The sequence below is a fragment of the Pseudoliparis swirei genome, chromosome 7, assembly GCF_029220125.1.
Source record: "Pseudoliparis swirei isolate HS2019 ecotype Mariana Trench chromosome 7, NWPU_hadal_v1, whole genome shotgun sequence".
Classification (NCBI taxonomy): Eukaryota; Metazoa; Chordata; class Actinopteri; order Perciformes; family Liparidae; genus Pseudoliparis; species Pseudoliparis swirei.
The window spans coordinates 13,329,330-13,353,403 of NC_079394.1; the positions used below are offsets into that span (position 1 = coordinate 13,329,330).

At 47.1% G+C, this 24,074-nt stretch overlaps 4 protein-coding genes across 14 annotated transcripts; 1 reads left to right on the plus strand and 3 right to left on the minus strand.

Moving 5' to 3' along the window:
* Positions 1 to 1,604: 1,604 nt before the first annotated feature.
* chek2 (checkpoint kinase 2) lies at positions 1,605 to 5,714 on the minus strand. Of its 4 annotated transcripts, none has more exons than XM_056419122.1 (15): positions 5,519 to 5,714; positions 4,751 to 5,072; positions 4,340 to 4,464; positions 3,976 to 4,108; positions 3,799 to 3,889; positions 3,627 to 3,723; positions 3,406 to 3,468; positions 3,241 to 3,305; positions 3,025 to 3,124; positions 2,668 to 2,754; positions 2,434 to 2,597; positions 2,213 to 2,328; positions 2,038 to 2,138; positions 1,883 to 1,948; positions 1,605 to 1,809 (listed from the first exon to the last, which is right to left on the minus strand). In XM_056419122.1, exons 2-15 carry the CDS (start codon positions 5,061 to 5,063, stop codon positions 1,675 to 1,677), a joined length of 1,656 nt encoding a protein of 551 aa, XP_056275097.1. In that variant the 5' UTR covers positions 5,064 to 5,072; positions 5,519 to 5,714; the 3' UTR covers positions 1,605 to 1,674. The 4 variants fall into 4 exon arrangements, 3 of the variants coding, with proteins under 3 accessions (XP_056275097.1, XP_056275095.1, XP_056275096.1); XM_056419120.1 differs by having other exon boundaries at positions 3,406 to 3,459; positions 5,519 to 5,601; XM_056419121.1 differs by having other exon boundaries at positions 2,038 to 2,123; positions 5,519 to 5,601.
* Positions 5,679 to 10,642, plus strand: entr1 (endosome associated trafficking regulator 1). Of its 3 annotated transcripts, none has more exons than XM_056419146.1 (9): positions 5,679 to 5,860; positions 5,964 to 6,187; positions 6,265 to 6,350; positions 6,619 to 6,844; positions 7,005 to 7,078; positions 7,164 to 7,275; positions 7,445 to 7,486; positions 10,077 to 10,216; positions 10,296 to 10,642. In XM_056419146.1, exons 1-9 carry the CDS (start codon positions 5,761 to 5,763, stop codon positions 10,384 to 10,386), a joined length of 1,095 nt encoding a protein of 364 aa, XP_056275121.1. In that variant the 5' UTR covers positions 5,679 to 5,760; the 3' UTR covers positions 10,387 to 10,642. The 3 variants fall into 3 exon arrangements, with proteins under 3 accessions (XP_056275121.1, XP_056275122.1, XP_056275123.1); XM_056419147.1 differs by having other exon boundaries at positions 5,964 to 6,145; XM_056419148.1 differs by lacking the exon at positions 7,445 to 7,486.
* Positions 10,643 to 10,969: 327 nt separating this feature from the next.
* LOC130196768 (coiled-coil domain-containing protein 180-like) lies at positions 10,970 to 15,533 on the minus strand. Of its 6 annotated transcripts, XM_056419106.1 has the most exons (11): positions 15,364 to 15,533; positions 14,469 to 14,552; positions 13,877 to 14,007; positions 13,726 to 13,787; positions 13,514 to 13,634; positions 13,036 to 13,370; positions 12,680 to 12,840; positions 11,946 to 12,071; positions 11,627 to 11,856; positions 11,350 to 11,491; positions 10,970 to 11,176 (listed from the first exon to the last, which is right to left on the minus strand). In XM_056419106.1, the coding sequence occupies exons 1-11, from the start codon at positions 15,376 to 15,378 to the stop codon at positions 11,042 to 11,044; spliced, it is 1,542 nt and encodes a 513-aa protein (XP_056275081.1). In that variant the 5' UTR covers positions 15,379 to 15,533; the 3' UTR covers positions 10,970 to 11,041. The 6 variants fall into 6 exon arrangements, with proteins under 6 accessions (XP_056275081.1, XP_056275080.1, XP_056275078.1 ...); XM_056419105.1 differs by lacking the exon at positions 15,364 to 15,533 and having other exon boundaries at positions 14,469 to 15,352; XM_056419103.1 differs by lacking the exon at positions 15,364 to 15,533 and having other exon boundaries at positions 13,036 to 13,177; positions 13,304 to 13,370; positions 13,877 to 15,352.
* Positions 15,457 to 23,680, minus strand: LOC130196051 (coiled-coil domain-containing protein 180-like). The gene is made up of 20 exons (XM_056417897.1): positions 23,621 to 23,680; positions 20,923 to 21,042; positions 20,174 to 20,263; positions 19,739 to 19,834; positions 19,475 to 19,638; positions 19,225 to 19,329; positions 19,069 to 19,148; positions 18,899 to 18,987; positions 18,604 to 18,723; positions 18,316 to 18,489; positions 18,082 to 18,197; positions 17,834 to 17,957; positions 17,624 to 17,669; positions 17,448 to 17,542; positions 17,176 to 17,357; positions 16,905 to 17,074; positions 16,588 to 16,768; positions 16,374 to 16,520; positions 15,704 to 16,052; positions 15,457 to 15,486 (listed from the first exon to the last, which is right to left on the minus strand). The coding sequence occupies exons 1-20, from the start codon at positions 23,678 to 23,680 to the stop codon at positions 15,457 to 15,459; spliced, it is 2,538 nt and encodes an 845-aa protein (XP_056273872.1).
* Positions 23,681 to 24,074: the final 394 nt, after the last annotated feature.

Below are 24,074 nucleotides of genomic sequence, written 5' to 3' on the forward strand. Positions count from 1 at the left end.
CTGAGGTGGTACCCCATCCTCACCACCTGGCGGCGCCCGACAGGAAGTCCAGTATCCAGCTGCACATGGTAGAGTGCAGGCCTGACCTCTGAGCTTGGTGTCGAGCTTGGCGGGAACAATAGTGTTGAACGCTGAGCTGTAGTCCACAACCAGCATTCGCACACAGTTCCTCCTCCAGGTGGGAAAGGGCGGTGTGAAGTGCCATGGCAATTGCGTCGTCGGTGGATCTGTTTTGACGATATGCAAATTGCCATGGGTCCAGCGTGGCAGGCAACATGGAACAAATGAAGTCCTTGACCAACCTCTCGAAGCATTTACTGACAATCGAGGTGAGGGCTACGGGTCTCCAGTCATTCAGGCAGGTTACCTTGGGGTGTTTGGGGACAGGCACAATGGTGGACATCTTGAAGCTCTCAGGAACAACAGCCTGAGAACCAGCTTCAGAGTTTCTCAGGTCACATTTAAGCCACAAAAATAACAAACATATCGGCGCGTTCGGCTGAATCTTTCCTCTCTATTGATTCTACTATTTTGGTGATTTGATCATGTTTTGTTGACAGGGTTCAACAAATGCTTTTGTAGAAAATCCACTCAGTGTTTAGAGCGTCTATCCTTTACCCTGGTTTCTCCCTCTCTATTTTTATATTTAGCTTTCTCCTTCTGTCTCTCAATTTCTTTCTCTCTCTTGTTCTCATGTCTGACGTTTCCCCCTCTCATTTCTTGGATTGTGATTCATATCTTTGAATATTTAGAAGATAAAGTTTTGCTTATGTTTTCCAGTTATACATTTCCACCCAATATGTTTGTCCTTCAACATTTTCAGCAGGAAGTTTCCCTTTTTGATATGTTCAGATGTTTAAGCTATTTTCAGCCTATTTCAGCTGTTGGCAGCTATTTTCAGCTTTAAAAATAATAATATTTCAGCTATTTTCAGACATGTTCAGTTTCAAACATTTTCAGCAATTTATTTTTTATTTTTCAGCTTCAAGCTTTCAGATGTTAGCATTTCAATGCATTTTCTAGTTTTAGGATGTTTTGTTTATTTGACTGTAAAAAATAATTTACAGTGAATAATTAGAGTAAAGTCAGGAGCAAGAACAGCTGATGTGGTGACATCATCAAGTCAGCTGCTGTTCCAATTGCAGAAAGACCGTCCTCCCGTCCTCCGGAGTCTAGACTCCCAAGACCAGACTCCCAAGTCCAGACTCCAAAAGAATACAAGTCTGTACTCGTGTACTTTGAATTGAGAAACGCAGTTAGCCAATGAGAAGCTGTTGCATGACTGAATAACAAAAGACTAACTTGAGGACAGGTGATTGGCTGCTGACGACTAATATCTCTTCGTACTGGGAAAAATCGCTCGACCTGGTTAGACAGCAGCACTCGCTTGCGTTAGCTTGTACCGATGGCACCTGGATCACCACGAACCCACAAGCCTTAAACATTTCACTCCGAATCCAAGTGGTCCAGCAGTGTGAGGTCTCACAGTAGAAATGCACGCTGATCAGGTCTTGTAGAAAGTATTTCATTTAATGTATTCAAGAATCCATTTTATTTGTTGACTGAAATTGTTTTGAAACACAAAATAAAAGCAGAAACAAACAGAGTGAAAAATATTAAGTACTTTAATCGAAGACAAACTTTAATGTACAGTTTCAGTCGTGGACATGCGAGTCAATCAACCTGAGGAACATCTGCGTTTGATTGGTTCTCTTTGGCAGGGGGCGGGGCTTTGCTCCGTTTGGCCTGATGTTCTTCTTCTTCATCTCGTCTTCGTTTCTTCCTGTCGGCTGACCCCGCCTCTTGGGGCTGGGGGAGTAGTCGGGGATGTAGTCAGTTTGACTATGAATGACTTCTAATGAATGAGTGTGTATGTTGTTACCGTGGCAACAGCAGCATCGTTGGAGGGGAACATGAGTCTGTGAGCCGTCTGCACCATCTCACCATCCTGAAAATGTCAAAAACTGGAGACTACATGTCCCATAATGCACCTGCATAAACGTCACTAGGCATCAGATGGCGTCCTACGACAGTTACCTGTAACCAGGGATGCTGCAGGGCTTCCTGTATCGTCATCCTCCTGCTGGGGTCCACGACCAGTAGCTTCCTCACCACGTCCTTAGCTGTGGACACCAGTACTGCTCTAATACTGTAACACTACCGTTAGTACTGCAGTACTTACAGTAGTACTACAGTATTACAACAGCAGTACCTTGATCAGAGATGTTCTTCCACTTGGACGGCACCATGGTGAACTCTCCTCGAATTATCTGCTCTGTGATCGACTGACGACCAAAATTTTCATGGAAAGGTGGATAACCACACAGACTGGGAGACAGACAGACAGGTAGAGAGAGAGAGAGAGAGACAGGTCAACTGAGAGGACAAACCAATAGATGTCTACGTCTTGGTGTGAGACGGGAGCCGGCCTACCACACGAAGAGGAGGACCCCGAGGCTCCAGGCGTCCACAGCCAGGCTGTAACCCGTCGTGGAGGCGTGAGTGAAGACCTCAGGAGCCAGATAGGAGGGGGTCCCACACAGAGTCCTCATCAACAGGGTCTCTTCCAGGATCCTAGACTGGTTAAAGTCTGTCACCTGGGACACACACACACACACGCAGTGATGACGATGGCGGTTACGATGATGAAGATGAAGATGTGGGTACCTTGATGAGACAGACATCGTCGTGTGAGGACAGAAGGATGTTCTCTGGTTTCAGGTCTCTGTGGATGATCCCTTTACTGTGGAGGTACTACACACACACACACTTTATGTCATCTCTCTCTGTATTTCCTGGTGGTGGGTTGAGTGCATTGCATCTTGTCGTGTTCCTGGCTGCACATCGGTGGTCTGCACTTTCTATTGAACCCATGTTATGTAAGGTCAGAGCAGGGGCGGGTTTCCATGGATTTAAGGGTTTTATATTATCAGCATATGCTATGTTGCTGTTGTTGTTGTTAAAAACCAGGAAGAGATCAATAAACATGCAACCAGTCAACGATGTCTCTGCCTCGTGTTTCACCTCAACAGCTTTCAGCATCTGGTAGAAATAAAGTTTGGCGATGGATTCATTGAGCTGCTGCTGAGCCTTCACTCTCTGGAAGAGCTCTCCTCCCTCCATCCTGAGAGAGACAGGAAGGGATACAGAGGGAGACAGACAGACAGAAAGAGAGAGAGAGAGACAGACACATTATATGTGACGTAATAAAGTAAGAGGAGTGTTTCAGGTGTAACTCACAGCTCCAACACGATGTAATAATTGTCCTCCGTCTGGTAGAAGTCTTCCGTCCTTATGAGACAAGGCTGCAGGACACGAGGACACGAGGAGAAAGTGAAAAACAAAGGATTGTTAATCATGAGCGCTTCATGAATGCTGTGTAATCTTCTTCTTCTCTAGACTGACGTGGTCGACTCGCTGCAGGATCTCGATCTCCGTCTGAGCGTTCCGCGTCGCCGTCTGTGTTTGCTCCAAAACAAACGGATCAGGTGATCAGCATTCTGCCTAGCCATTGGTCCACATGTAAAGACGCCATTTTGTGGTTTATTACCTCCTAACTTCTGCTCCATTGCTAACGGAAGGAAGGAAAAAAGGACACAAGGGAAGGAAGGAAGGAGAGGACTCACCCCTTCAGACTGAAAGTTCTTCTTGTTTATTATTTTCACAGCAAACTTCCTGCAGGACGATCTCTCAAAGGCCAGTTTGACTTCACCACACACTCCACTGCAACACACACACACACTCTGGTTTCAGGGCGCAGGAAGTGATATCACAACGGCATGAACGTATCCGACTCACGTGCCAATGCGTCGAGTCAGCAGATATTTCTCCTGAAGCTCTTTGGGTAAACTGGACTGATGGTCCGACATCAGATCGATGAAGACAAAGACTGCAGACAGACGGGCAGAGAGACAGACGGGTGGGGTGAGACCTGCTGCTGACAGATGGCTGAACAGCTGCTGACTTGTTCCTGACCTTTGTTCCGCTGCTCAGCCAATGAGATTACGGCGTTGTTGACCAGAGGAAGCTTCATGTCTTTACCGATACGGAGACCATCAACAAACGTCCCGTTGTTACTGTAGTCCACCACGAAGACCTCGCTGGCCTCCTGGGGACAGACAGACAGGCAGGGAGACCAGAGGGAGGGAGGCAGGGAGACAGGCAGGGAGACAGACAGGAAGTGAGACAGGGAGGGATGGAGACAGGAAGGGGGATGGAGACAGGAAGGGAGCCGGGGAGACAGGAAGTGAGATAAGACAGGGAGACAGACAGGTTTCTGTCAGGCTGTGAAGTCATAACATTCATTGATCAATAACTAATAATCAGGAAGTGATCTCACTCTGTAGATCCTGAAGTGTTTCTTGCTGTAGATTCTGAACTTTTTGGATCGTATTTCATTCGGATCATTCAGAACGTAGTTACACTGAGAGTCCCGACCAAACAGGTACTGGTCCTCAAAGCAGTCTGTAAACAAACAACAATAAACAAACAGGTACTGGTCCTCAAAGCAGTCGGTAAACAAACAGGAAGTTAGATGTTCAGATGTTTGTCGGAGTTCCACAACAAGTATTAAGCAGAAATAGTGGTCATCTCTCCCATGGTGGAAAGTATAACCGTTTCCATGGAGATAAGCCATGGAGGTAAGCCACGCCCCCTATACAGAGCAACCGAAGGGAATGAATTCAATGAATGAACCACGATTTTATCGATTCGTTGTTGCAGCCCTAAACTGAACCCTCCTGAAACTCACCGAGGCTCCTAAACCCTGGGCTCATGGGCAGCAGGCGGCCCCAGGGTTGTGGCTCCGGCTCCTCGGGGACAGACGACAGGGCGACGGGGATCGTGTCCACACTGCTCAGAGTCCCGGAGCCGCTGGATGGCACGCTGGAAGAACTGGAACCAGGCTGGGACTGGGACTTCGTCTGGGATGGCGACTGGGTGGACTGGACCGTGGATGTAGACTGGACCTGGGAGGACTGGGCCTGGGACGGGGACAGGGTGGACTGGGCCTGGGATGGGGTGGACTGGGGCTTCTTCTCCTCATGAGGAATCTCTTCAGACATTTTCCAGATCTGCAGATTAGAGACCCCTATGTTTAGACCAGACTAGTCCGCTATGTTTGACCAGAGACTAGTCCACTATGTTTAGACCTAGTCCACTATGTTTAGACCAGACTAGTCCGCTATGTTTAGACCTAGTCCACTATGTTTAGACCTAGTCCACTGTGTTTAGACTAGACTAGTCCGTTATGTTTAGACCTAGTCCACTATGTTTAGACCAGACTAGTCCGCTATGTTTAGACCTAGTCCACTGTGTTTAGACCAGACTAGTCCACTATGTTTAGACCAGGTTGAGCCACGTGTTCTCTTCCTGTCACCACAACAACAGTCACCAGTGAACACGGTCGCCTGTCAAACCGGAACACCTGACCCAGACCAGCAGAGCTGCTTGAAAACCCCGCCAAGACGAGCCGTGCCGCGCTAAACCGGACTCATGCACTAACATGTCATCCACTCACCGAAGGGGCTCCGCAGGGAACCGGGCCACAGCTCCGAACCGAGACACGTGGAAAAAACGTTTTTATTTTTGCCGGGAACCGTTTCCTACTTCTCCCGTCCGCTGGTTCACTCGCGCAGTGAACCAGCGAATGAGCCAATGAGAAGTCAGAAGGTCGGTCACGTGAGTCAGCCGCTGTGTTTCCGGGTTTGATTTGGCCCTACAGGAGAGACGTGATGATCGAAACCGATCAGTAGGGAATCGATGAGCTGCCGTGTGACGTCATTCAGTTGGCATTCGATGAGCCGGTGTGACGTCATGTCCAAACAGAAGAGCTTTGTTAAAAGTCCGATCCTCCCAGACGGTGAGGTCATTGCAAATGTGTTTATTATTGTTGTTGTTATTGTGTTCGGTTTATCTGACGTCAGCTGCACCACGTGACCTCGGGTCTCATTGTGAACCCCCAGGAGACGAGCAGCTGGACCCTCAGGACCTGAACCCATTCTCCTTCAGAGAGTTCCTCCGCTCGAAGAACCAGGATCAGGACCCGGAGCAAGACCTGAGCCAGGTTGTCCAGCTCCAGTCTGCAGCTGAGGAAGAGGATGAAGATGAAGGAGGACAGGACATGAGCCTGACCTTTGACCCTGAGGTCAGGAGCTGTTTCTTCTTGAGACCCTCTCTGGCTCTACAGGTAGAACTACTTCATAGTTCCACCTGTCCCACGTGGTCTCAGTGATGTCACCACATGTATTACTCATGTCCAATCAGGAGGAGGCAACGGAGAGGTGGGGGCGGAGCCTCAAGTCAGGTGTAGCCGGCATGTCATTCTTCTGCACAGAGGAAGAGGAGACCAGGTGAGTCCTGCTGTTCACTGATTGGTTGCCCCATTAGAGGTGGAGCTTACATCTGGTTTGTGGTTCATGTCATATTGTAGATCACATAGAGAGGAGAGAGGCTGGAAACACGAATAGTTTAATATTGTTCTCCATCTTGTCATCATGGTTCTGTTTCACAAGAGGAGCAGGACTTTTATTTTGAAAATCAAGACCCGAGAGAACCATGTGACGGGAATAAAGAGCTCGAGGTTCAGAGGGTTAAAGCTCACATCTTTGAATTAAATAGGTTCTCCTGCAAACCCGAGGACCAGCAGGGAGGAGGAGCAGCAGGAGAAGAAGCAGCAGGATGGGCAAGAGAAGGAGCAGCAGGAGGAGCAGCAAGAGAAGGAGCAGCAGGAGGTGCAGAAGAAGCAGGAGCGGCAGGAGGAGGGGCAAGAGAAGGAGCAGCAGGAGGTGACAAGACCTCCATTGCTGGAGCAGTCACCTCCTGCAGCAGGAGCCAGATCCAGCAGGTCAGTTTCAGACTATGTGATTTGATCTCTGTGTGTGTGTGTGTGTGTGCATGTATATATATATATGGTAGATATATGGTATATACATATGTATATAGTGAGCCTTGAACACAATACCGTTAGAAATGTTCATATCCTGTGTGTGTGTGTGTGTGTGTAGATGGAGGAGGAGAACCTCTCCTTGAGGAGGTCCATGAGGGAGCTTCAGAGGAGATCAGATGCCAATGAGCGCAGGTGAGCATCAGCCAATCACACTGCAGCATCTAGCAGAGCCGCTGTCAGTGAGTATTACCCATCATGCATCTGTGCTGCCTGTCAGGGTTCTGGAGCTGTCTGAGGAACTGGTCCAGATGAGGCGCCAGGAGGAGAAGGAGGCCCAGGACCTGGAGAGCATGGTTCAGTCTGTGGAGCAGAACCTCCGCCTGATGACTGTGAGCAGATCTGTGTCACTGTACCTTTAAGAGACAGCATCACTTCCTTTTTACTTCCCTTCAATTGGACGATACAACATTATCTGTCTCTCTGTGTGTGTGTGTGTGTGTGTGTGTGTGTGTGTGTGTGTGTGTGTGTGTGTGTGTGTGTGTGTGTGTGTGTGTGTAGAAGCGAGCATTGAAAGCAGAGGGCTGTGTTTCCAAACTGAAGGTCTGTTTGATCCACTTAATAACACATTTATATTATATTTAACTTAATAGTTTAGTACAAAGTCATAATAAGTGTGTTCTAGGTGGAGGTCGACCCTACATGATGATAAGTGTGTTTTAGGTGGAGGTCGACGCTACATGATGATAAGTGTGTTCTAGGTGGAGGTCGACCCTACATGATGATAAGTGTGTTTTAGGTGGAGGTCGACTCTACATGATGATAAGTGTGTTCTAGGTGGAGGTCGACCCTACATGATGATAAGTGTGTTCTAGGTGGAGGTCGACTCTACATGATGATAAGTGTGTTCTAGGTGGAGGTCGACCCTACATGATGATAAGTGTGTTTTAGGTGGAGGTCGACTCTACATGATGATAAGTGTGTTCTAGGTGGAGGTCGACTCTACATGATGATAAGTGTGTTCTAGGTGGAGGTCGACCCTACATGATGATAAGTGTGTTCTAGGTGGAGGTCGACCCTACATGATGATAAGTGTGTTCTAGGTGGAGGTCGACCCTACATGATGATAAGTGTGTTTTAGGTGGAGGTCGACTCTACATGATGATAAGTGTGTTCTAGGTTGAGGTCGACCCTACATGATGATAAGTGTGTTCTAGGTGGAGGTCGACCCTACATGATGATAAGTGTGTTCTAGGTGGAGGTCGACCCTACATGATGATAAGTGTGTTCTAGGTGGAGGTCGACTCTACATGATGATAAGTGTGTTCTAGGTGGAGGTCGACCCTACATGATGATAAGTGTGTTGTAGGTGGAGGTCGACCCTACATGATGATAAGTGTGTTCTAGGTGGAGGTCGACCCTACATGATGATAAGTGTGTTCTAGGTGGAGGTCGACCCTACATGATGATAAGTGTGTTTTAGGTGGAGGTCGACTCTACATGATGATAAGTGTGTTCTAGGTGGAGGTCGACTCTACATGATGATAAGTGTGTTCTAGGTGGAGGTCGACCCTACATGATGATAAGTGTGTTCTAGGTGGAGGTCGACCCTACATGATGATAAGTGTGTTCTAGGTGGAGGTCGACCCTACATGATGATAAGTGTGTTCTAGGTGGAGGTCGACCCTACATGATGATAAGTGTGTTTTAGGTGGAGGTCGACTCTACATGATGATAAGTGTGTTCTAGGTGGAGGTCGACCCTACATGATGATAAGTGTGTTCTAGGTGGAGGTCGACCCTACATGATGATAAGTGTGTTCTAGGTGGAGGTCGACTCTACATGATGATAAGTGTGTTTTAGGTGGAGGTCGACCCTACATGATGATAAGTGTGTTTTAGGTGGAGGTCGACTCTACATGATGATAAGTGTGTTCTAGGTGGAGGTCGACTCTACATGATGATAAGTGTGTTCTAGGTGGAGGTCGACCCTACATGATGATAAGTGTGTTTTAGGTGGAGGTCGACTCTACATGATGATAAGTGTGTTTTAGGTGGAGGTCGACTCTACATGATGATAAGTGTGTTCTAGGTGGAGGTCGACTCTACATGATGATAAGTGTGTTCTAGGTGGAGGTCGACTCTACATGATGATAAGTGTGTTCTAGGTGGAGGTCGACTCTACATGATGATAAGTGTGTTCTAGGTGGAGGTCGACCCTACATGATGATAAGTGTGTTCTAGGTGGAGGTCGACCCTACATGATGATAAGTGTGTTCTAGGTGGAGGTCGACTCTACATGATGATAAGTGTGTTCTAGGTGGAGGTCGACTCTACATGATGATAAGTGTGTTCTAGGTGGAGGTCGACTCTACATGATGATAAGTGTGTTCTAGGTGGAGGTCGACTCTACATGATGATAAGTGTGGTTTAGGTGGAGGTCGACTCTACATGATGATAAGTGTGTTTTAAGTGGAGGTCGACCCTACATGATGATAAGTGTGTTTTAGGTGGAGGTCGACTCTACATGATGATAAGTGTGTTTTAGGTGGAGGTCGACTCTACATGATGATAAGTGTGTTCTAGGTGGAGGTCGACTCTACATGATGATAAGTGTGTTCTAGGTGGAGGTCGACTCTACATGATGATAAGTGTGTTTTAGGTGGAGGTCGACTCTACATGATGATAAGTGTGTTTTAAGTGGAGGTCGACCCTACATGATGATAAGTGTGTTTTAGGTGGAGGTCGACTCTACATGATGATAAGTGTGTTTTAGGTGGAGGTCGACTCTACATGATGATAAGTGTGTTCTAGGTGGAGGTCGACTCTACATGATGATAAGTGTGTTCTAGGTGGAGGTCGACTCTACATGATGATAAGTGTGTTCTAGGTGGAGGTCGACTCTACATGATGATAAGTGTGTTCTAGGTGGAGGTCGACTCTACATGATGATAAGTGTGTTTTAGGTGGAGGTCGACCCTACATGATGATAAGTGTGTTTTAGGTGGAGGTCGACTCTACATGATGATAAGTGTGTTTTAGGTGGAGGTCGACTCTACATGATGATAAGTGTGTTTTAGGTGGAGGTCGACTCTACATGATGATAAGTGTGTTCTAGGTGGAGGTCGACTCTACATGATGATAAGTGTGTTTTAGGTGGAGGTCGACCCTACATGATGATACGTGTGTTCTAGGTGGAGGTCGACTCTCTTCAGTCGGAGAACGACAGTCTGAAAGCAGCAGAGTCAGAAATCGTCATGACGATGAGAAACAATGCTCAGGTGGCGTCTGAGTACCTGAACAAGACAGCAAGCCACGCCCACTCCTCAATCCGGTCAGTACCTGTGAACAACAGGTGTGTGTGTGTGTGTGTGTGTGTCTTGTTATTCATAACTGTACCTGTCTGTCTCCAGTCAGCTGTTGGGGGAAACAGAAACTCTCTGTCTGGTCTCTCAATTGCTGAAGTCCATCGACAAGATCTCCGAGCTTGACTCAGAGTCCTGAACTCTTCCTGCCCCTCACATTTTCGTTGGACCTCCTCCAGCCCCTCAGATCCTCTTTGGACCTCCTCCAGCCCCTCAGATCCTCTTTGGACCTCCTCCAGACCCTCAGATCCTCTTTGGACCTCCTCCAGCCCCTCAGACATCCTCCAGATGGGACGACGTGGTTTTCCCTCTGATCAAAGTAGCTAAAAGACTTCTGGCTGCTGATTGGTCGGTTTGTTTGTATTTACAGAATTATAAAAAAATATAAAACAGCTGCATCTTGTTTGCATTTAGAGAAAGTTGAAACATACATGTACACATATGTGTAAACATACATGTACACATATATACGTATATGTGTAGAAGTTCAGAGGGAGCATAATGTCAGAGGTTAGCTTAGCATAAAGACTGTAAACAGGTAAACACTGTTAGCCTCAACGCTAACGAAGGAGTTTCAACCTCCAGCTCTGAACACAGGATCATCAAATCTGGGATGCGATACCTTTTCATTCTGGATCAGCACTCTGTGGACCAGGTGTTCAGGTACTCCGGTGTTCAGGTGATGAGTCTGGAGCAACACCTAAAACAACGAGCCGAGACTCTTCTCTTCCTCTGTGGTTTATTAACCAACATCAACACACAGCAAACAGCCAATCAGCTGCTGGTATCACACTTCAGCCAAGGTGTGTGTGTTTCAGAGTGTGTATCTGTTGTCTCCAGTGTGCGTTCCAGCTCTGGAGTTCACTCAGTCTTCTTGGTTTGTCGTCATTTGAACGTGACGACTCCGCCCGCAACAGCTGCTCGAACCTCTGAGACACACACACACATATATACACACCCATATTAATCACATGATATGAACCTATAAATACATTCAGTCTTTTTTGTGTGCATAAACATTTTTATTTATAAGGTGCCTTTCAAGGCACTCAAGGTCGCTGTATGTGTTTCTGTGTTTGGGTGTGTGTGTTTCTGTGTGTACCTTCACAGCAGCGTCTCTCTGCTCAATGACAGCCTGATGTCCCAGGGTGCACCTGGATGTGGTGAGGGATGCTGTTGTTATTGTTGTTGGGGCAGCATTACTGTTGGTGGGGGGCAGCAGGTACGGGATACCAGACCAGGTCCTGAAACACACACGGTGTTGTCCAGAGAGCTTTTATTGGGAATTTTATTGTTTATATTTTTGACTAATATGTGTGAGGATGTTATAGATGTCACAATGACAGCTGTACTGCCAGAGGTCAGGGGTCAGGTGTTACCTGCTGACTGAGCCGTGTGTCCTTCTCATTTCAGCCCCAGGTCCATTGGTTTCTATGGAAACAAACAGGAAGCTTAATAAGCCCCAGGTATGCAGGTCCCGCCCACATCCCAGGAGGTCACAGGTGAGCTCACCTCCGAGTGTGGGCAGCTCGTCCAGCTGAGAGAGCAGCTGCTCTGTCAGAGCGGCCAGTGATGTCACAAACTCCTCCCCTCTGAGTCTCACGCTCACCTGAACACACAGAACACACACATAGGTGGGACAGGTGGACAGGTACTGCCGTGAACTTAGTATCACACTGACTATGCCCCCTCTCCTACCTGTAGTTCCAGGTGAAAAGAGCAGATAGCGCTGTGCAGCTGCTGCTGTCTGAGCTCCTCTCTGCTGACTAGAGTCTGAAGCTCCTCGTCTCTGAGGGACACTCGCAGCTGATGGATGTTCACACGCTGAGGACAGACAGGTGAGGACAGACAGGTGAGGAGAGACAGGTGAGGAGAGACAGGTGAGGACAGACAGGTGAGGAGAGACAGGTGAGGACAGACAGGTGAGGACAGACAGGTGAGGACAGACAGGTGAGGAGAGACAGGTGAGGAGAGACAGGTGAGGAGAGACAGGTGAGGACAGACAGGTGAGGACAGACAGGTGAGGACAGACAGGTGAGAGACAGACAGGTGAGGACAGACAGGTGAGGGACAGACAGGTGGGGACAGACAGGTGAGGACAGACAGGTGAGGACAGACAGGTGGGGACAGACAGGTGAGGACAGACAGGTGAGGACAGACAGGTGAGGACAGACAGGTGAGTACAGACAGGTGAGGAGAGACAGGTGAGGAGAGACAGGTGAGGACAGACAGGTGAGGACAGACAGGTGAGGACAGACAGGTGAGGACAGACAGGTGGGGACAGACAGGTGAGGACACACAGGTGAGGACAGACAGGTGAGGACAGACAGGTGAGGAGAGACGTGAGGACAGACAGGTGAGGAGAGACGTGAGGACAGACAGGTGAGGACAGACAGGTGAGGAGAGACGTGAGGAGAGACGTGAGGACAGACCTTGTCCTCCTCGCTGGCTGCCAGTGTCTCCTCCTGCTTCATTCGAACTCTGCCCATCTCCTCAATAAGCCCCGCCCCCTGCTGTTGCTCATGGTTACTGATCAAAACTACAGGTACTGAAAGCAGCAAATCCGCCAACAGAGAAAGCTGTGTCTCCAACTCTGTAGAGACAGACAGTTATAGACAGATAGGTGAGAACAGACGGGATGAGACATATTGTATTTCTATCATAGTGAGGACATCGTTCTGCAGACCTTTAAAGACACAGTTTTGATTGTTTATTTTATCAATGAGATCCTCATAATTTTGTGTGTGTGTGTGCGCGCGTGTGTGTGCGTGTGTGTGTGTGTTTCTACCCTCTCTGCTGGTGTTCAGAAACGTCCTCATCTGCTCCTGGTATCCCAGCAGCTTTTGCTGCATGCTCTCAGCCCATTGGTCCAAACTGTCAGGAACAAGAAGGAACCTGCGGAGATGGAAATGATCGCTCCGGTAGAAGTCCTGAGAGACAGACAGGTGAAAGAGAGAGACAGACAGGTCAGACAGACAGGCAGGTGAAGGATGGCGAGTGACAGACAGCTCAGACACACAGAGAGACAGACAGGTAAACACATTCCTGTAAGTTACCTCAGCGACCAGCAGGAGGACGTCCTTGGACCTCAACAACACAGAGTTCAGAGCGGTGCTGACGGAGCTGCAACACACATACACACAAGAGGTCAACACACACACACACACAAGAGGTCAACACATGAGACACAAGAGCTATGTGTCTCATGTGTTGACCTTATGTGTCTCAGGTGTTGGCCTATTCTGTGTGTGTGTGTGTGTGTTTACCTCAGTGTACTGACAGACTCGGTACATTTCGGTTGGACCGGACCTGCAGGACCAAGAGGACATGATGACTTCTCCAAAGGTTGAACTTGAACTGGAGACGTGTTTACATGGAGCTGTAGTCCTTTAAATCAGGAGGCAGCTCATTAAAGAAGTCAGTCATACGTCTGATAAGATATTATAACACAGAAACTAAGAGCGCATCAGATGTTTACCAGCAGCTGATCTTCCTCTCTCCTCTCTCTCTGCCGCTCCAACATCCTGGGTCGTACAGAACCTGATTGAAAAGCAGAAACAGTACTGTTGTCATCATTAGGTAGCACGCACAGTACTGACAAGTACCACCCAGAAGGATTAGTCCTGTACCTGTTCAGGGACTTGATGACGCTCACAACAGGGTCATCGAGGAGGTCCACATCCAACCTACTCGTCTGCAGTAAACCAACAGGTGTGGCTGACCGGACCTGCTTCCTGGATTTAGAGGCTGAGAGACTTTCCTGCAAGGTAGTCCAAACATACAGGTGGTAGTCCATGAAGATAAAAGGTAGTCCACACATACATACAGGTGGTAGTCCATAGAGATAAAAGGTAGTCCAAACATACATACAGGAGGTAGTCCATGGAGATAAAAGGTAGTCCAAACATACAGGAGGTAGTCCATGAAGATAAAAGGTAGTCCACACATACATACAGGTGGTAGTCCATGAAGATAAAAGGTAGTCCACACATACATACAGGTGGTAGTCCATGAAGATAAAAGGTAGTCCACACATACATACAGGTGGTAGTCCATGAAGATAAAAGGTAGTCCACACATACATACAGGTGGTAGTCCATGGAGATAAAAGGTAGTCCACACATACATACAGGTGGTAGTCCATGAAGATAAAAGGTAGTCCAAACATACAGGAGCTAGTTGTATCCAAGAAGTCATCTGAGTAAACAGGAGGTACTCTACCAATGAAATGTCCAGGTACTGACAGTGCTTCCTGAGTTCTTCATTTAATGATGACAGGACAGAACACACCTGGTCTGGAGACACCTGCAGACAGACAGGAAGACAGTCAAACAATATAAACAGAGACATGTTGATCTCTCGTTCTATGCCGTGTTGAGTGTTAGGTTGTAATAGTTTATTTTGATAACATGTGCAGAGGAAGTCTTATGCTTTAAATTAATACATATAGAAAGATATTGTAATCGGAAATATTGGGGAGAATATTGATATTGTTATTAATGTATTATGAAGCATAGGGGTAATGTTTACTCTATGCAAATGTAAATGGCAAGAATTAATGTATCCTGCATGAGAGTGACTGTATGTTTAGTATTTCAGATTGTCGAAGCCGGTTGGAATCCGTAAAGTGACTTAATTGCAGACAATAATAGCGGGATTTTTATTGTGGAAATACTTGTTTAGTGACTGGACCGGAAGTGACGTTTTGACCCAGGGTTCATGACATTCGACCCCTCCATTGTTCTAGCGGGAGTTTGAACCAACCAAAAGGTGTTAAATGCTGCACTCACCTTTGAGAGTGAGTGATTCGCTGATTTTGAGACTAATACTCTGTACTGGAGAAATAGCGTTCTCTTCTCGTCTGGACCCGCGTGCTTCAGGCTGGACCTGAGGAGCCGGGACCTTCACGAAGACCACGATCGTGAGGCCTTGATTGTTTTGTTTATTTTTCTTTCTATTAAATGTTGTTAACTTAATTCACACGCTTCCGAAGCCTGATTCCATCATCTGCGAAGTGCCCAATTTCAGTTTACTCTTATATGAGTCAAAGAAGTAGAGGGTCTGAATGGGTAATGTATTAGTGAACCTGTGTGTAACCGTGTGTACCTGTGTGTACCTGTGGGTTCTCCATTATTCTCCTCAGATCCTCCAGCCTGCTGCCGATGACGACCTGCTGCTGTTTACTTCTGGCTGCCTGATTCAAACAAGTTCAGTAAAGAGAGTCAGACAGACAGACAGACTGAGAGACAGACAGAGAGACAGACAGACGGACAGACAGACAGACTGAGAGACAGACAGACGGACAGAGAGACAGACTGAGAGACTGAGAGACAGACAGACAGACAGAGAGACAGACAGACTGAGAGACAGACAGACCGACAGACGGACAGAGAGACAGACAGACTGAGAGACAGACAGACCGACAGACAGAGAGTCAGACAGACAGACAGACAGACAGGTGCCTCAGCCTTGATGTGAACTTGTGTGCTGCTCCATATTTTCTTGATCTTCTCCATGAACTCCACCTCAGATCTGAGGAGGTAGAGTTTCTCCTCTAAAGGAGCCGACGCCTCCTTCAGCTGGAGGAGGAAGCAAAGCTCCAGATGAAGTATAAACTGAGCCAGTGACCGACATGAAGAGACAGAGGTCAAAGCTCCAACCTGCTTCAAGCTCTTGGATTCAAACCCCTCCAACTCAGAGTAAATGGAGTCCTCCGTCAAAATGATCCGTTTGGTTTCCTCCTTCAGCCTCGCCTGAAACAACTTCACCTCCTGAGGAGCAAAGCCACCTCCTTCACTAAACAACCTGCAGGAGGAGAACACATTGCTTTAGACTTGAACTTTGGCCCTGTGATTGCCTGGTGACCTATCCAGGTGAACCCAGTCCAGGTGAACCCAGTCCAGGTGAACCCAGTCCAGGTGAACTCAGTCCAGGTGAACTCAGTCCAGGTGAACTCAGTCCAGGTGAACTCAGTCCAGGTGAACTCAGTCCAGGTGAACCCAGTCCAGGTGAACTCAGTCCAGGTGAACCCAGTCCAGGTGAACCCAGTCCAGGTGAACCCAGTCCAGGTGAACTCAGTCCAGGTGAACTCTGCCCAGTGGCTGGCTGTAGGTATCCAGGTGTTACCTGAAGGAGTTGAGGAGCCGGCTTCTTCTGCACCGAACCTGCTCCAGTCTGTCGTGAACTGTCCGTCTGAAGGTGGTCTGACAGCGCTGGGTGTGTTTGATATGCTGATCCAGACAGTCCTGCAGGGTGGAGCTCACCGCCTGCAGCCTGCAGACAGACAGACTTTAACAAAAGGACCAACGGGCCTGAGAGCTGACCTCAGATCAGTTGTTACCGTGGACTGCTGCCGGCTGCCAGGACGTCGTCCTCCATGTGGGACAGACGCCGGCTGACCTCCTGCTGCCGGCTGCTCAGGGAGCTCTGCAGCTGCTGCAGCTCCACCCGGCAGGAGGTCAACGCGCCAGAGACCTCCTCAAGGTGAGCATCCACCTGCTGTCTGTGGAGCTGAAGCTCAGCTAACACACACACACACACACACACAGGCGGTGACTGTTAGTATCATTTGAACAGAAGCTAATGTTAACTGCTGAGTGTGTTGACACGTGTGCGTGTGTGTGCGTGCGTGTGCGTGCGTGTGTGTGCGTGCGTTACCCAGGCGTGGCTGGTATATGTGGGTCTGGATGTTTTGGGGGTTCAACTCCTTCAAGTGAAGTTCTTGCTCCGAACTAGCCGCTTCCTTCCTGGCCGTCACCATAGCGACGGCCGAGCTGAGGACGTCATGGAAATGTTGCTCCAGGTGATCGAAGAACAAGGTTCTCATCCTTAAGGATAAGAACACACGGTAACCACCTGCTCAGTGTGTGTGTGTACCTGCTTAGTGTGTGTGTGTGTGTGTACCTTCTCGGGGTGTGTGTGTGTGTACCTGCCCAGTGTGTGTGTGAGCAGCTCCCCATTAAACAGGCTCAGTTGTTCTTCCAGCTGCAGGTCGTCCACCAGGTTGGGGGCGGGGCATCGGAAGGCGGGGCCACTATAGGCCACACCCCTGGATGATTTGAACGTGACATCACCGCTGATGTCGCTGAGATCCAGCAGACAGGATTCTGCCTACACACACGCGCACACACACACACACACACATGCTTTATCTGGATCAATCAGAAGTCGATGGTTGTTTATCATTGGTCAGAGCTTCACCTCGGTCAGCCAATCGTGAGAGGGCTGGGCGGAGTCTGACTCTTTCTCCTCAATCATCTTCTCTGGTGTCTGTACCTCCGCTGCCTCACTGTGTTCTACACAAAACACCAAACACACCAGTTCAGTCTGGACCCAACCAGTTTATCACTGAACCCCAGAACCGAAGACAGACTGACCCGGCTGGGTGGAGGCTGGGTGGAGGTTCTGCAGTTCTTCTGGAGTCTGAGGAGGAGGAACAATGAATCTTCTTATTGTCTATTCACTGTTCATTTTTTTAACTAACACCTGCAACTACCAGCTGGAGAGTCGTGTGTAGGTGTGGTTACCAGTGTGTAGGTGTGGTTACCAGTGTGTAGGTGTGGTTACCAGTGTGTAGGTGTGGTTACCAGTGTGTAGGTGTGGTTGAGGTGGTAAAAGGAGCTGAGGCTCTTGCTGTAGGAGAGGAGATCCTCCAGGAGGAGAGAAGGGAGATGAGCCAACACCTCCCACTGATCAGAGACACCTCTGCAGCTGAACACCCCCCCACACACACACACGCACACACACGCACACACACACAGATATCTCATAGTAAATATGTTCAGAAACATAATGGTTGAACAGAAACATATATATATATATACATCAGCACTACCTGTGTTTCAGCTCCTGCAGGTAGCTCTCCGTGGTGTCCAGAGTCGTCTTCAGAGCCTCCTCACTGCTCTCCTGACGCAGTGCACACAGCAGGTTGTCCAGGTGCACCTTCTGGCTCTAACAACACAACAGCAAAACATCATGGGAGACACTCACCTGTGTGTTGTAGAGGTGAGACTCACCTGTGTGTGTGTGTGTGTGTGTGTGTGTGTGTGTGTGTGTGTTGTAGACTCACCTGTGTGTGTTGCTGCTGTGAGTGTGTGAGTTGGTCCAGGTGTTGCTGCACTTGTTCTCGCCTCCTTTCTAACATCTGGCTGTGCGTCTCCCATAGCAACGCTGCTCCTCGCATCACAACGAACACACACCTGCTGAGACTGACGGCCTGATGGGCCACAGAGTCACAGTACCGCTGCAGACAGACAGGTGGACAGACAGACATGTGGACATAGAGACATGTGGACAGACAGGTCAAGTCTCATCTACTTTCACTTGGACACGTGTCGTGGAGGTTTGTGTGACTGACGTCTAAAGCAGCCAATCGCTCTTCGTCCTGACTCTGGCTTTTTCCAATCACAGCGAGGAGCTGAGAGCCGACGACGTCGTTCATCTGCTCCTCTGAGAGCTGGAGAGAGGAGAGCTCCTCCTGCAGGAGGAACCCATCATCAATGATCAATCATCTATAATCAATCATCAGGAATGAATTATCTATCATCAATTATCTATAACCAATCATCAATGATCAATCATCAATAGTCGATGGTTGTCTTCATATGAAATATTGACATTGATATTAATGAAGTTAAACATGATGTCATCACCTCACAGAGCTTCACCTGAAGGAGCCGGTCCGCCCAGGTGAATTCATAAGCACATCGCAGCTGATGGAGGAGCAGCCCATGCAGAGTATCTACACACACACACACACACACAGGATGACGACATGCTTCTTTGCGTTTCCACTCACAAACTGAAATGTGAGCAAAGTTACCGATCTGTTGGTTGACGGCTGTCAGCTGGTTGAACCAATCACAGGCCAGAGCAGTGGAGCAGGAGGGCGGGACCAGCGAGCTGAAACAGAGACACTGATTGGACGTCTGAGCCAGAGGTTTCTCTGCCGGATGGTTGTTACGGACGATGTCGTTACCAGATCTGAGAGATGATGTCATCACGTTGTTCAGTCAGAAGTCCTTTCTCCTGAACCAGCTGACCTGAGACCAGCTGCGGCTGCTCGCCGCCGCTGCAGAGATTCCTGCAACACAAGTACTGCTGGTTCTGAACCTGTTCAGACCAATACTGAACCGGTTCAAACTAATACTGAACCAGTTCAAACTAATAATGAACCAGTTCAAACTAATAATGAACCAGTTCAGACTAATACTGAACCTGCCCCCCACCTGAAGCGGTCTATGACCTCCGTGACCCGGCTCCTTCTCCAGCGGCTCAGGCGGTCCTCAAGGTGCAGCCGGAGGAGCGCCTCCTGCTGCAGGTTCTCCTCCTGGAGGAGCAGCAGCAGGCGGGCGGTGCTGCGACGGTTCGCCAGGAGAGAATGGTTCAGCATCTGAGGCACGGACAGAGATGAGGTCAGAGGTCACATGACTGGGGTTAGAGGTTCGGGTAATTAAATGGTCGTTTTCAGGGGTCAGAGGTTAGGGTCTTACCGTGGCCTCGGTGTGGATCAGTCTGCAGACGTCAGGTGAAGGCAGGAAGCCGATGTTCTCCAGCAGGAGGAGGTACTTCCTGAGCACAATTCTGATCTAAACACACACACACAGACAAACACTGGTTTGTTTATCTGGTCATATGACATCATCTATTCTTCTGTCCATCCCGGAGAGGAATCCTCCTCTGTTGCTCTCCTGAAGGGTTCTAATTTTTTTTCCGTGAAAGGGTTTCTTACATTTTTGGGGAGTTTTTCCTGATGTGAGGTCAAAGGTCAGGGATGTTGTATGTGTACAGATTGTAAAGCAAATGTGTAATAATAAAATTAATATAAATAAATATATAATAAATATAATAATTGTGTTATGTACTCTAGTATCCTCTGTGTGTGTACATATGTGTTTAAATGTATATTTATATACATTTAAACTGACCTCGTTGGTTCGTTGAGTCTCAGAGTCCGTCAGTTTAAGCTTCAGTTCCATTATTCTAGTCTTTTTCAGCTTCACCTCCTCCTCCACCTCCTCCTAGAGGAAACACATACACACACATACTAGATTACATTTACAATTTTACAATAAAATAAAATAGAAGGGCATATTATATTTAAGAATTTCAATAATAAAGTAAATGAAAATGTATACAGTGTCTCTAAGTGTACATAAAGTGAAAGCGGTGCATGTTTCTTGATGATCAATTTGAGGATGATCTGGCCAGTGGAGATTTATTATAAAGTCGTATTGCAGTTGGCTGGAATGTTCTCCTGTATCTGGAATGTTCTCCTGTATCTGGAATGTTATTGCTTCCTGTCCATCCTTATTACACCGACCACTGCAGAGTCATCCACTCTTCATCCAGTCTACATGTTTGTGGACTTGACGCAGAACCTCAGGGAGGTAGGGCGACTGTAAGAATACGGGGTGCCGGGGTGGTAACTACGAGCCTTCTGGTCCTTGTTGAACCAGAGTGAGTGTCTGGATCCTCCAGCGCTGATGGCCACCACCAGGGTCTAGGATCTCAAGGCCCAGCTGGGCGAGGAGAGGGTCCGGTTTGAGGCCCTCAACATTTCTTTCTTTCTTTTTTCATCTAGGTTCAGACCCTCAGTTCTGGATCCAACAGTCCATTTAGGTTCTGATCAGAAACTTTTAAAAAAGTTGCTAAATAGACCCGGAGGTGAGTTTACCTGAACACTGACGAGATCCAGGTGATCCACTCTGTCCCTCAAGGTGTTCAACCTGAGGTCCACATCCTGCAGAGAGGACAGCAGCTCCAGACTGATGGTCCTGACCTGAATCTCACACACCTGAAACATTCAACAGACAAGTTAGTTAATGGAAGAACCAGGATACTACCTCAAGTGTATTATATAGAAGTATATCAGTGTGTATACTACCTCAGGTGAATTATATAGAAGTATATCAGTGTGTATACTACCTCAGGTGAATTATATAGAAGTATATCAGCATGTATACTACCTCAGGTGTATTATTTAGAAGTAAATCAGTGTCTATAATACCTCAGGTGTATTACATGGTAGTATATGTGTGTGAATACTACCTCAGGTGTATTACATGGTAGTATATCCGTGTGTATACTACCTCAGGTAAATTATATAGAAGTATATCAGTGTGTATACTACCTCAGGTGAATTATATAGAAGTATATAATTGTGTATACCACCTCAGGTGTATGACATGTTAGTATATGAGTGTGTATACTACCTCAGGTGTATTACATGGTAGTATATTACTGTGTATACTACCTCAGGTGTATTACATGGTAGTACATCAGTGTGTGTACTACCTCAGGTATATTATATAGAAGTATATCAGTGCCTATAATACCTCAGGTGTATTACCTGGTAGTATATCAGCATGTATACTACCTCAGGTGTATTACATGGTAGTATATGAGTGTGTATACTACCTCAGGTGTATTACATGGTAGTATATGAGTGTGTATACTACCTCAGGTGTATTACATGGTAGTATATTAGTGTGTATACTACCTCAGGTGTATTACATGGTAGTATATGAGTGTGTATACTACCTCAGGTGTATTACATCATAGTATATGAGTGTGTATACTACCTCAGGTGTATTATATAGAAGTATATCAGTGTGTATACTACCTCATGTGTATTATATAGAAGTATATCAGTGTGTATACTACCTCAGGTATATTATATAGAAGTATATCAGTGCCTATAATACCTCAGGTGTATTACCTGGTAGTATATCAGCGTGTATACTACCTCAGGTGTATTACATGGTAGTTTATCAGTGTGTATACTACCTAATGTGTATTACATGGTAGTATATCGTGTGTATACTACCTCAGGTGTATTACATGGTAGTTTATCAGTGTGTATACTACCTAATGTGTATTACATGGTAGTATATCAATGTGTGTACTACCTCAGGTGTATTACATGGTAGTATATCAAGTTTCAAGTTTCAAGTTTCAAGTTTTTATTGTCACATCCCCTTTTATACAAGTATAATCGGTTCGTGAAATTCTTATGTGCAAAACATCAGTGTGCAAAATATCAGTGTGTATACTACCTAATGTGTATTACATGGTAGTATATCAATGTGTGAACTACCTCAGGTGTATTACATGGTAGTATATCAGTGTGTTTACTACCTGAGTGAGGCGTGTCAGCTCTGATTCAAGATGTTCGAGAGCTTGTTTGTGTTTTTTTCTTTTGTCCTCCGTCAGTCGTTCGATGATATCAGACCTCTGATGATTGACTACTGAGAGAGAGACAGACAGACAGGTGGAACTACTGTTGAACAATCAATGATCCTGTGAAACAGTTGTGTATTCGCTCTACCTTGATGTGTTCAATGACATGACGTAAAGTGTGTGAAAACGAGCTATGAGACATATTTAGACTTCCCTCTCTTCCATGGATATGAAATCTGAGTAACAACACATTTGACATATTTTTGAATGTTTATGACTGAGGGTTGAACATCAGTCTGTTGCCACTGGGACAACATTTCTGAATTAATAATTAGATATTTGATTATAAATATAATTGTACAATACGAACCCACAGAGTCAGGAAGTTTGCAGACATCGTTATCATCATCATCATCATCATCATCCAGCTGCAGCTGCCTCCTGCTGGAGGGAGCACATGTTAGACATGGCGCTCATGGGCGTTAGGCTACACTGTGGAGGCCGGTCTACCTGGTGGTGGACTACAGTGTGTGTGACTGTCTACCTGGTGGTGGACTACAGTGTGTGTGACTGTCTACCTGGTGGTGGACTGAAGTGTGTGTGACTGTCTACCTGGTGGTGGACTGCAGTGTGTGTGACTGTCTACCTGCTTGATGGACTGCAGTGTGTGTGACTGTCTACCTGCTTGATGGACTGCAGTGTGTGTGACTGTCTACCTGCTTGATGGACTGCAGTGTGTGTGACTGTCCTCGGCAGATAGACAGGCTGTCCACCTGTCTCTGTGTCCAGCCATCACAGATCTAGAAAGATGACCCTATAAAACACAAACACAACAGACACAAACTTTAGTAGCACTGACCAGTACAGTGACCAGTAAGAGTGACCAGTACAGTGACCAGTAACATTAACCAGTAACACTAACAAGTAACCAGTAACATTAACCAGTAACACTAACCAGTAACATTAACACATAGCACTAAACAGTAACAGTAACAATAACCAGTAAAACTAACCAGTAGCACTAACCAGTGACACTAACCAGTAAAACTAACCAGTAGCACTAACCAGTAACACTAACCAGTGACACTAATCAGTGACACTGACCAGTAACAGTAACCAGTAATAGTAACGAGTAGCACTAACCAGTAACAGTGTCATTAAAAACAGATCTGTGTTTCAGGGCTGTGACTCACCTGAGCATCAAACAGCTTCCGGTGCACCTTCCCGCTCTCAACCGCTCTGCTCTCACACATGCCGAGGTTCCGGTCCCGGAGGAATCCGTTAAATTGTCGGTTGACGTCTCCAGTGTGCGCGTCTCTGGGTCGTCATGGCAACAAGCGCGCAGAACGCGATGCGACGTTCATTGTTTGGAGAGAAAATTGTAAATACTACAACTCCAGTTTGACGCCATAGATAGAACAACTATTTAAAGTCTTTAATCAGGCGAAATGTTTGGACCAGGAGGATCCGAACTGAGGGTCGGGAACCCCGCTGGGTCCCGAGATACATGTCAAAGACAGGAAGTAGACCATACACTTTATGGCATAAAGAATCACTGAGACAGACCATAATATAAACTATTATAACACAAGAGCAGGGTCGGCAGTTTGCTTAAATTCATGTTTTTCTAAAAATATAAGCTTTTGA

What these genes read in the sequence shown, in the direction of transcription:
- entr1 (XM_056419146.1), top strand. Translation starts at nt 5,761, where the DNA reads ATGAGCTGCCGTGTGACGTCATTCAGTTGGCATTCGATGAGCCGGTGT. An exon ending in GACCCTCTCTGGCTCTACAG is followed by an intron (nt 6,188 to 6,264) that starts GTAGAACTACTT and finishes ATGTCCAATCAG; the next exon opens with GAGGAGGCAACGGAGAGGTG. An exon ending in AGAACCTCCGCCTGATGACT is followed by an intron (nt 7,276 to 7,444) that starts GTGAGCAGATCT and finishes GTGTGTGTGTAG; the next exon opens with AAGCGAGCATTGAAAGCAGA.
- LOC130196051 (XM_056417897.1), bottom strand. Translation starts at nt 23,680, where the DNA reads ATGTGTGAGAGCAGAGCGGTTGAGAGCGGGAAGGTGCACCGGAAGCTG. An exon ending in CATATACCAGCCACGCCTGG is followed by an intron (nt 16,769 to 16,904) that starts GTAACGCACGCA and finishes TGTGTGTGTTAG; the next exon opens with CTGAGCTTCAGCTCCACAGA. An exon ending in ACATCAAGGCTGAGGCACCT is followed by an intron (nt 15,487 to 15,703) that starts GTCTGTCTGTCT and finishes TCTGTCTCTCAG; the next exon opens with TCTGTCTGTCTGTCTGACTC.
- LOC130196768 (XM_056419100.1), bottom strand. Translation starts at nt 14,415, where the DNA reads ATGTTTGGACTACCTTTTATCTTCATGGACTACCACCTGTATGTATGT. An exon ending in GTCATCAAGTCCCTGAACAG is followed by an intron (nt 13,788 to 13,876) that starts GTACAGGACTAA and finishes CTTTTCAATCAG; the next exon opens with GTTCTGTACGACCCAGGATG. An exon ending in CTTTTCACCTGGAACTACAG is followed by an intron (nt 11,857 to 11,945) that starts GTAGGAGAGGGG and finishes CTGTGTGTTCAG; the next exon opens with GTGAGCGTGAGACTCAGAGG.
- chek2 (XM_056419122.1), bottom strand. Translation starts at nt 5,063, where the DNA reads ATGTCTGAAGAGATTCCTCATGAGGAGAAGAAGCCCCAGTCCACCCCA. An exon ending in CCCAGGGTTTAGGAGCCTCG is followed by an intron (nt 4,465 to 4,750) that starts GTGAGTTTCAGG and finishes GTTTGTTTACAG; the next exon opens with ACTGCTTTGAGGACCAGTAC. An exon ending in TATTACATCGTGTTGGAGCT is followed by an intron (nt 3,125 to 3,240) that starts GTGAGTTACACC and finishes TGTCTCTCTCAG; the next exon opens with GATGGAGGGAGGAGAGCTCT.